Raw genomic sequence first — 11,504 nt, forward strand, 5'->3', positions numbered from 1 at the left:
GGCCAAGGTCCTCTCCTCCCATTGACGACCCACTTGGCCATTCTCTGCTATACACATGCTGCTGGAGCCATGAGTTCCCCCATGTGTACTCTTTGGTTAGAGTTTTAGTCCCTGGGAGCTCTGAGGGTACTAGTTAGTTCATATTGTTGTTTGAATGGGACCATTTTTTAAAGACAAAAGCAAGGTGTGTGTTGTGGGGGGTGGGGGAGATAAATCAATAGCAATAGAAAAATAATTCAATACGTTGTGATACTATGGTCTTTGGATTCTGACATCCTTCAGAGTAATTTTGGGGGCCTCAAGTCTCACTAAGTATAGGCCTTTGTCTATTCTGCTTGAAATTTTGTCCTCTGTAAAATATGTTTTCATGTAAAACCACGTTATTTGTCTTGGTTAGTTTTGTCAGATTGAGCACCTAGAAAGGAAGGATTTTTTTAATTGGGCAATTGTCCACATCCATCAGAATGACCTGTAGGCACATCTGTGGGGGGGGGGGAGCATTTTCTTAATTGATGATTGATGTAGGCAGTCCTAGCCTACTGTGGGCAGGACAGATGGGCCTGGATTGTATAAGATGTTATTGAATGTGAGCCTGGAAACAAGTTAGTAAGCCATACTCCTTGGGGGTCTCTGCTTCAAGCCTCTGTGGAGGATTCCTGCCTTGCCTTCCCTCAGTGATGAGTATTTACCAGTAAGCCAAATAAACTCTTTCCTCTGTCAAGTTGCCTTTGGCCATGCCATTTATCACAACAACAGAAGGAAACTTGGATACCATCCTTTCAGGGAACAGCCATTGGTGCCAGAGATACAAGCAAAGGGTAGGCACAGTGAGACAGACACGTCTTTGGGGTTTTGAGAACATGAAATGTTAGACCGTGCTGAAGAAGCTTGATGGAGAAAGGCAGAATTAAACCTTTTCCTGGAGAGTTGCTATCTCTCTCATACAGGAAGCATGTGACCAAAGCTGATTGAATAGGTCAGCTTGCTTCTAGCACTCGCAAGTCTTTGGGGTTTTTTGTTTTTGTTTTTGTTTTTTGTTTTTAAATCAGTTTGATTTAGTGTCACTTCTCTATGCCCCATTCCTAAGGTAACTAATTAAAGTCCTCTTTGCCTGAAAATAATAGAAAAGATTAAGGAACACATCATAGCTGTATGACCTCTGCGTAGTTACAAGAACCCCTAGGGACCGTGGCTAGTGTTGAAACCTCACTAAGAGAGTTCGTTACTGCATGAATTAGCCAGGTACCCACCTGGATATGGTAAAACAAGATGCCTCACAAATCCCATGGAATCTGAAGAAAAGCTTTCTCTTTTGCCTGCTAGCTTGGTGTCAATAAAACACACACTCTTCCTCCCCCGAATCCCCCACCCCCATCTTTCTCCTGTCACTGTCACTCAAGTCATTGGTATGATCCTTGGCCAGTAACAAAACTGGGGTTTTCACAGTCCCATGGAGACAGCCCCTTTAATGATGTACTATAGCAAATGTGACATAATTTTTCCTGTTCTCCACCAAGGTGGATAGAGATGCCAAAGGATTGACTCACAAAGGTGATGGTATCCAGTGAATACAAAAAGTGAGGTTCCCTTTGTATCGTAACAGTGGACACCTGTACTTGTAGCTCTTTGGTAATTGGAAATATTGTTAGCCTCCATCTCTATCTTGCTCTATTTTTGAGGGTCTCCTTGTACTTTATATGTATTTTTATCATTTAAAAAATCACGTGACTTACCACAATGAAAAATATTATATATACACATAATATGTAGCCCATGGATTACTTTCTCAAGTCACATTTACCTGTAAAACAAATCAGGAACCTAGGTGGCTTCGTGGCACTGTCGAAATACTTTCTGTGACAGTCACGGGCCTGAAGGAGAACAATTCATTTCCTGTAAGTGCATTTTGGGGCACTGTTCACTGCATCAGCATATAAAAGTGAAAGAAGTTTTGATTTTGTTTTTTGATGCTAGCTTCTCTCTCTGACATCCAGAAGAAAGAGGTGCCCACCAAATGGAAAGTGAAAGAAGTTTTGATTTTGTTTTTTGATGCTAGCTTCTCTCTCTGACATCCAGAAGAAAGAGGTGCCCACCAAATGAAAAGTGAAAGAAGTTTTGATTCTGTTTTTTGATGCTAGCTTCTCTCTCTGACATCCAGAAGAATGAGGTGCCCTCAGCTTTATTTTGAACTACAGCTTCTTCTCTTCCTTGAAGACCTCAGTGATAACTAATTTATATAAAAACATAAGAATAATGTGTAAGATTTTTTCAGTGTTCACCTCATTTTGTCAGTAATGGGAATGTGACCAGGGGTGCTTCCAATTAGTTTGTGGATTTCCAATCATAATGTCAGCATATACCAATCTTTATGTAGACTCTACCATTAACTGCTACTGATTAATACACTCTCTGTTATGTTATGGATAGGTGATTACTGAGAGAGAGAGAGAGAGAGAGAGAGAGAGGGAGAGAGAGAGAGAGAGAAAGAGAGAGAGAGAGTGTTTCAAATGTGAATCAGGTGAACACTTTAATCTAAATATCATATATTTAACACACATACATATCTAAAAGATTCATGACATGCAAACTGATTAGAACACTCTTACAATCCTATGAAGAAAGTACAGTACAGACAAATTGTATCTTTACATCAAGGAACCAAATCTTAACAATTACATTTCAATGTTTAAGACCACTAGCATTGAAGGGGAACCTCTGCAAAAATCACAGACAAAAATAATACCTCCTATGATCATGATCTTTGTCCCTCGTTATTCAAGTAAAACCTTGCATCATCCAGTTGCAAAAATCTTATTATTGGCAACATGTATACAGGTATAAAAACTACACTGTAAGTTTCTCTTTTAATTGTACTCAGTTAGGCCTGACAGTTTTATGGACACATTTCTAAACATTGTTTTCTACTTCTATCCATTTGGCATGTTTTAGGAAATAATTTGTTCATACTTAACAAACACAGAACACACACACACACACACACACACACACACACACACACACACACACACAAATGGCACTTGAAAAATGATTATAAAAGAGACTTGCCTGAAGTCATTTCATTCAACAAACATCAGCTCTAAAAACAAAGGCTATTTGTAAAGATACATGGAAAAAGATATAGCATAGAGAATGTTAATTTGAATTTTGGTTGTCTTTTGGAAAAAAAAAAGATATTGTAATTGCTCAGATTTTTGGTGAAACAGAGAAGGGTTCATAGTTACGCCATGTGAGGGTGCCGATAACATGTTTGCTTCATAAGCAAGGGGAATCCAGCAGTGTGGAGCACACTGGCTACTGGTTACTTTCATTCTCAGCTCTGGGAACAGACAAATCTTCAACAAAACAGGATCCCCCACTAAATATTCTCCTTAATTCAAACTGCCTGATGTTGCAGGGGTCTGTTGTCTGAGATAGCCTTTTCTTAAAACAAGGAGGTTTTTTGTTTTTTGGTTTTTATTCTTTTTTTTTTTTTTTTAAAAAAAAGTGGCTTATTATATATGCACAGAAGCTTGTTATAGGCTGGGGGTGGATATTACAGAGTTAATATCAAAATCCTATTTTAAAGACTATTTAGAGAGCAACACTGATGTTAAACAGGAGTCAAGCCAAGTCTTTGGTTTAGGTGCAGTATTTAAGAACTAAGGCAAAATGTCTAAAACCTGTTGCTTTCTAAGTCATTATTTGTCTATTTCTATAAAGTTCTACTTCCTACAAAGAAGGCAGGTGATCACCATGGGCAAATGAGCTGGGTGCTAAAATAATCTTGTATTTCTAAGTACATATTTACAGATATTGTGTAAACTGTTCAGTTCATTTGACTAACACCAGCTGATAAAAAAGAGTGTGTATCTAAATGTTGCTTTTATCAAAATAGTGTTTTGTTTTTGTTTTTGTTGTAGGAGCTTCAGTTCTATCACTATGGGCCCTGCTTCCTCTTGTATGAAAGGTTCCCCATTATAAAAAGAGTTCTGAGTGCACACAGCCAAAGGGATGGTCTGTTGGGCCTTTCCATCTGAGACTGGATATGGCCTCATTCTTGTAAGAGACTATTGCAGTCTTCCCTGAAGTGGACCACAGCCAAAGTTCACTACAACAGGAAGTGGGTGTATCCTTCTGCTCCAGTCACTATAACATCCATCCAGATCCGCATGGCCTCCGGTGAAGGGGCCACCATGTAATAGATTCTGTCGTGCGTCTTGACGCTAAAGGTGAGTAATGGATTAGGACTCTGGAATTAGAAACAAGAAAAGAATGTCAAACAAACACATTGAAAGTTGAACAGATACGTGAAGGTTCTTTTGCTTTAAAAATTGCCTGTAAAGGTCTTATTTATGCTACCCTACAATGTTCTACTCCACCCTGTACACTGTCCCCAGGATGGACCATCTTTTGGGGCTTCAGACACACAATTTCATGCAGAGCTCACTGATTCACTGACTAGTTGGTAAGGCATAAAAATTGATTGCTAGGTGACACTCAATAACAGTGGTTATTATTGGCCTTTTAAAGGTCTAGATAAGTTATGATTTGCCTTGCTAATTATATAATAAGTATCCCATTCCAAATAGCTTGTAGAGCAGCTTTTTAGCATCTCCAAAATACTCATATCCAGAACTTTTCTTATTTCACCATTACTTTACCATGAAAACCAACCATTCACTTAACACATTTTCAGTTTTAACTGTAGCACTACTCTGATCACATTTGTTCATCTTGTGAGAACACAAGCTCTAAGTTACTTTTTCCCTAACTTTTTTTCCCTAAATAACTTTTTCCCTAACTTAATTACATATTCAAATTATAGCATTTAACCAGGTATATCGGCATATGCTCATAACACCAACTACCCAAGAGGCAGGAGCACTTCAAGTTCAAAGCCAGTCCAGATAGCAGAGTGAGACCTTTTCTCAAAAACAGAACATGAAAGGAGGCCGAGGATAAAATAGTTGCCTGGAGTGCAAAGGACCCTAGATGCCAAAAAAAGAAAAAAAGTTTCAGAAACTTAGGAAATTAATACTTACCTTATTAGCATTCTTGAGGTGATCATAATACACTTCTTCAATGGCTTGAAAGTATATCACTCCTTTTAATTTAGCCTCATGCTTGTCTGCAAAGATAGTTGATTGTTAAGTATTTTATTACCACTGATGAACATGAAAAAACATAATTCATGATTTATGATCCTTAATAAAATGTTTACTTAGCATTTAAATGACCTCAGATGGCCTAGGTGTTAGTGCAATAACCCAGATTCCAATGAATATGCCAAACCTATGCTCACACAGAGGGCTCTGGTTAAACTCAATGGGTCATAAGACAAATGGACATGAGTGTGGAAAAGAGCTTGATAGAGGACAAAGAGGTTAATGGGGATCAGGAGATAAAAAAGGATGAGTGTAGGAGTGACCATAATGCCTCTCACACATGTATGAAACTGCCAAAGAACATGTCTAATGGTTTACTTATTTTTAATTAACTAATTAATTTATTCATTAATTAATTTTGAGATGTGGTCTCTACATAGCCATGGAGGTTCTAGAACTCACTGTGTATAACAGTCTAGCCTCAAGCACGCAGGTCTGATGACAGACAGGTGTGAACAGGGCCAAACTGGCAGAATCTACCTGAGGCTATTCTGCTTCGCAGTCACTTCTGATGTGAATGCAAAAGAGCTGGGGGAATCTCCTTCTTATCAGTTTTGGTATCAGGCTCCTGAACATGCCAAAACTTTGTATTTAAAATAAAATTGAAAACCAGCCACTGAAAGTTTCAGTTTAGCAACAACCCTTGCATGGGTTAGAGGGAGGGAGGTTTTGGAAAGCTGGTAGGGTCCCTGAATTGCACACCTGACTAATAGTGAAATCACACACACAGGTGAGAGAAACATGGAGTAATGGAAATGCTCTCTCTTCCAAGTCCTTTAATCTTTTCTTTTGGAACATTCTAAGTGAGGCTGTAAAGACTAGAATGCTACACAAATGTGTTTATGTGTTGGATGATATGTGTTTAAGTCCATGGATGATAGACTGGATTTCCTGTGAAGCAGGTAGCATTTCTATTGCACTTAAGGTTGCTACTGCGGACCTTTATGAGAGACTCTGGATAAGAAAGCAGACCCTGGGGCTGGAGAGGTGGCTCAATGGTTAAGAGTACTAGCTGTTCTTCCAGAGGACCTTGGTTCAATTCCCAGAACCAATACTGGTGTGATACCACCCTTCCTTAGCAGCAGAAGAGACTTGGACTAGTCTAATGCTTATAATGGGCATGTTTCACATTTGATCACTGTGTGGCACAGCCCAGGCTAGCCTCAGACTTGTTCTGTTTTCATCCTTGAGTGATGAGGTTGCAGCTGTGTACCACTGTGCCTCACCCAGGAGGCATTTAAGTAAGTGTTCCAGTTACATTGTGTATTCACAAGATTCAGTAGAGTATGTTTCCCACAGTTAAGCACTTAAGAATCCCAAAATGTGTTCAATACTTCATGAGTGCTTGTTCATTCCCTAGTTTGCTGATGAGCTGTGCTCGCTATTCTTGAAAGATCAAGACTATCTTATAAAACACAGCCCAACAACCGGCAACTAGGGCTGCTGGGTTATGTGTCATTTAAATAGGTCATGTGTCAAAAAATACATATTAATGGCCTTGTGGTTTAAAGGGAAATAATTTAATATAAAACTATGTTCCATTTAATACATACTTGAACTGTAGTTTATTTCAGAAATAGAATGGATTAATTCACACTTTTAAAAGTAACATGATTGCTATTTGTAAAAAGTTAAATTCATATCATATTCTACTATATAAATGTGAATATAAAATAATGTATGCCTACCAAGTTATCATTGCCATTACTTATTTTATATATGAACCCCTTTCTTTATTTCTCTCTTTCTGTTTCTATTTGTTTCTTTTCTTTTCTCTTTTTCTTTCTGAGATAGGTTCTCACCATGTTGTCTAGGTTAGTTGCATACTGGTAGGTTCAAATGATCCTCCTGCCTCAGCCTCCCAAATTCTCTAGGTTCAGATAATCAATTTCAATTTCCTTTTATTTTTAACAGATTTGAATATATCACTTCGATTTGTTTTTGTTTTTTATTTTGTTTTTTTAATCATATACCTGCATAGTAAGAAAATGTTCGCTTATTCCGGTCAAAAACAAACCAGCGTTTTTTCCACGTTTTAATTTTTCCACCCATTTTGATGAGGTATCCTCGGCAAGTCTTCTCTGTGATTGACACGTGAAAACAGGTGTCAATATTGTGGCCGGCAGTTTCCACGTGACTCCGCAAGTCGAAGTCTTCCTTCCGGACAGGCAGATAACGAGTCAGCGGACGAGCCTGGAAAAATGCAAAACACATTTCATCCGTAGTGTATAGGTGATAACTGTTTTTTTGTTCTTTAATCCCCCAGATTGCATTATGTTAGGTGTAAAGAAGGAAATGTAGAGCTGAAGCTTTAAAACAAAACAAAACAAAACAAAAACAAGAAAAAAACGCCAAGTAATTTACATGATAACAAGGTGCTTATCCTCTGGACACTGGCAGTTCTTAAGTAGGGGGCTACATTAGAGAAGGCATGGCTAAAGGGGAGCCTGTTGATTCTACTCCTTAAGAAGGGCAGATATAGGAATGAAAAGCCCTCCCAAATGTAACATCAATGAAGTCAGTCAGTAAACCACTTGGGGAATGAGGCATGCTGCCGCTCAGCTGCTCCTTGCAGACCAGGATTCTCCCCCAGGAAATGGTTCTCTTCTCCTACCCAACACAACAATAGTTCTAAGGTAATCTGGACACAGACTGATTAGACAGACACTGTTTAGTAGGTACAAGCCCCCAAAGGTCCCCCAGGGTTACAAATGTCAGTGTATCTATTTAAGGAAGAGATGCACGCTTTGAAAAGAGAAGCTAAAATAAACTGAGGGGTACAATCGATGCTGGACCTAACTTGGGAAGCAGAGGCCTAAGAATGTGTGCACATGTCTTGTTTTACTAATGATGAGGACCAAGGTTAATAGCATCCGGGAAGCACAGACTACCATGGATGATGTTTCCAACTCACCCCCACCCCGTCCCGTCTGTCTGTCTGTCTCTGTCTCTGTCTCTGTCTCTGTCTGTCTGTCTGTCTGTCTCTCTCTCTCTCTCTCTAATTCTGTTAAATAATTCTATGTGTTTGCCCTCGGGAAATGATCTAATCACATTGCTGGAGGAAAAGCTTATAATCAAGATTAAAATAGAATTTTGCCCTTTGCTTTAGCTTCAGATATTAAACATGCATGGATGACCTTCACCACCAGTCAGAGTTTAGCAGAGGTCAGGACGTAATCCAATAAAAGGATCCATTTCAGTTTCCAGTTTTCCTCAGTATTTTGCCTTCACTGCAAGGCAGCTACCATAGGCTTACAAAGGCCGCTCCACACATACAGCTTTAAAGATGGAGGCCAGTTACTATCGGACCAATGATCAGCAACTGGAGAGGATAGGGGAAATGATAGAAATGAAGGTAGAGTCTGCCTTAGAGTCTACCAACTTCTATAAAATTGGTGTGAGCCTTTCATGATGTAGTATTTTTAATATCTTTGTCGCCAGAAAACATGCATAGTATAAATAGCTATAATGGAAAAGATATGGATTCAAATCTATGATGAGTAACAAAGAAAGTTAATCAATAAATAGTTAACCTCAATTTAGTTGAGTTTTGTTATTGAAGGAACATGCATTATAGATTAGTGTAGGAAAGGGGACATAGGTGGTTAGAAAAAGGAAAAAATATACCACTATGCTAAGAAACTGGACTGGTCTGATTTAAATTTATCTTGTTTTGGAAAGTTCCCTTTTAGAGACTGCCTCCTTCCTCCCTTCACCAAAGTTTTTAGTTTGGAATATGTGTGTGTATACATATACATCTATACAGAGTATAGATGATAGTTTGAAATACATATATTTACATATACATATATAATGATGTGCATATATACATATATAATGATGTGCATATATGTATACATATAAAATGATGTGCATATATATACACACATAATGTATATACATATATATTACAAATTACCTATATATGGGCATATATTCTAAGCTATCTATCATCTCTCAATATGTATAGTTTTAAAAAACATTTTAATTACACATTTTTACCTTTAATTGTGTGTGTGTGTGTGTGTGTGTGTGTGTGTAAATGTGCAGTTGAGTGCAGTACCAGAAGAGTCCAGAAAAAGGTATTGGGCCACGTGGAGCTGGAGTTACAGACAGGCAGTTTCCAGATCTGAGTGTTGGCTAGGAACAGAATTCCAGTCCTCTGGAAGAGCAGCACGTGCTCTTAACTGCTGGTCCATCTCCCTGGGCCCCTGTGTCTTTAATGATCACTGCAATGCCCCTTTTCAAAGCTGGATAAAACATATTCATTCTCCCTTAAATGGCCAGAGAATGGGTAGAAGCCTTTCTCTCCAGCATTTAAGTAGAACATATGAATTACATGCAAGTGGAGCAAAGTTCTGCTCTGCTAGGGTAGTTCCACGACAGTTTCCTAGAAGTTCTAAAATGATCACAGCCTGAACACTCACCCTTATATTTATTTCTCTTAATGTTCTGCCAAACACCAGGTATTCCAAGAACAGAATTAAAATCTTCTACAAATGACCATCAGGGGGCAACCTACACTCATGCATCCATACTGATGGACCAACCTGCGCCCTTTGTTTCTCTCTTATTTTGACTTCTTTTTCTATTAACTTCTGCCTCTGGCTGGTTTCTTCTTGCAGTCGTTTTTCCAGGATTTCCCGGCGTCGTTTTTCTTCTTCCAGAGCTCGTTTTTTGGCTTCCATTTCCCGTTCCTAATTATCATCATACGGAACCATAATTATTTTAAATTGTGGCAATTATACTTGAAGGGACCAAGAAATAAATACCCAAATTCTCTTTAGACAATTTTCACCTTGTATTCTGGTTTCTTAAAATATATAACATGTGCATAGCTTCCAAAGTTATCGTATGCTATTAGTTAATCAACCAACAATTAAATATGAGTCTTCAGTGAAACTTTGGCTTGTGGCTACATCCAGCCATTTTGTTCCTCCCTTTTCAAATGTCACACAGCCCTACATGAAGTTTAGGCTGATCTCTGGGAGACTCTCCTGGGTGAAGGCCACCGGTCGCTCCAACTCCCGTTATTGTGGTGCAGCTTCCTGGCTGAAGGCCACAGAGGAAGTTTTGTAGGAAGTTGGAAAAGGAAAGGAGGTGCCCTCGGGCAGGATGCAAAGGCGTTGGGGGTGGGGGGAGTCCCAAGGAAGTTCTTCTGATTCTGACCTGAAATAGTCACAATACCTTGGGTGTTTCGGATATCACAATAGCATGGTCAGCATGAGTTGGGAAGGACGGGAGAATGCATAAAGAAATATCATTCTTCCCTATTCCTTCAAAAACCATTCAACAACTGGCCATCACAGGGGGAGGGGGAAGGGATGCAGTAGAGAGCAGATCCCAGTCTATGTGAAACACAAGCACACGCTTGAAGTTTCAAGGCACAGAAGCGCAGTAAAGGGCCTTCCGTGTCAACTCTTTAGTACCATTTCTTTTGGAAAAGGAAAGGGGACCAAGCAGCTGCCAAGGTCACAGCACCTAGTAAGGCCCCTGAACGAAGGCTGCTGGCAAGGGTAGGGCCCCTTGCTCCCATGTCCATCCCAGACTCCTGGCAGGAGATCATCTTACCCTGGACTCAAGCAGCCGCGTCTTCTCCGCGTGTGCCTGTTTCAAGAGTCTCTCCATTTCTTCTATTCTGGCAATATTGGATGTGCTGGCGCTGAAGCAAAGAAAAAGCCTTTTAAAAACATTTGCTGAGGGAGGGAAGTAGGGGAGGATGAATGGGATCCAAATACAATGTGTGCACGTATGAAGTTCACGAAGAATTAATAAAAATATATTTAAAAAAACATCGTTCACTTGACCAGACTCACACACCAAAATTACATGTCGCAATCAAATCACACACATGTGTCAAGTTACATGTCACAATCAAGCATGTATAATTTGAAGGATATTCCTCATGAGTCATTTGGTCTTTTCGGGGGTGGGCAATCAACTCATCTCTGAAAATCATAGCTGACTCAATATTTATCTCAGTGTAGAAGTCAAAAAATGGGCACATAAGACAAGAGCAGTGTCTATTGGCCAGAAGCACAGAAGGTAAAGCTAAGTCTTACAAAATGGGTGTCCAAAATCCAGCTGTCAACCTAACAGTGACAGAGAGCCTTCCTCCAGTCACTGCTCCCCAAATAATTGCCACACTCTAGCTAAATGATGCCTCATGACTGAGGTCCCTGTCTTCAGTTGGGCAGTGTGTCCCTTTACATGTGTGGGCATTTGACTTTTGAAATGACCCGAATGTTGAAGTGACTTGCATGGGTACACTGAGCAAGTGGTGGTCGGTTTTGTTCAAAGCCCTTACCTGCCATATTAGTTCTGAAACTGTACAAAAGA

At 39.5% G+C, this 11,504-nt stretch overlaps 1 protein-coding gene across 8 annotated transcripts in view; it reads right to left on the reverse strand.

The window, feature by feature from the left end:
* Positions 1-2,501: 2,501 nt before the first annotated feature.
* The window catches only part of Phldb2 (pleckstrin homology like domain family B member 2), a 96,586-nt gene continuing 87,583 nt past the window's right edge, over positions 2,502-11,504 (reverse strand). For all 8 annotated transcript variants that reach the window (XM_031364008.1, XM_031364011.1, XM_031364012.1 and 5 more), the window contains 5 exons: positions 10,737-10,827; positions 9,716-9,862; positions 7,139-7,358; positions 5,043-5,128; positions 2,502-4,249 (listed from right to left, as the gene is read on the reverse strand). In XM_031364008.1, coding sequence (XP_031219868.1) covers positions 4,109-4,249; positions 5,043-5,128; positions 7,139-7,358; positions 9,716-9,862; positions 10,737-10,827 — 685 coding nt within the window. In that variant the 3' untranslated portion in view covers positions 2,502-4,108. The remainder of the gene's footprint in view (positions 4,250-5,042; positions 5,129-7,138; positions 7,359-9,715; positions 9,863-10,736; positions 10,828-11,504) is intronic.

Source organism: Mastomys coucha, unplaced genomic scaffold (assembly GCF_008632895.1).
Source record: "Mastomys coucha isolate ucsf_1 unplaced genomic scaffold, UCSF_Mcou_1 pScaffold12, whole genome shotgun sequence".
Taxonomy (NCBI): domain Eukaryota; kingdom Metazoa; phylum Chordata; class Mammalia; order Rodentia; family Muridae; genus Mastomys; species Mastomys coucha.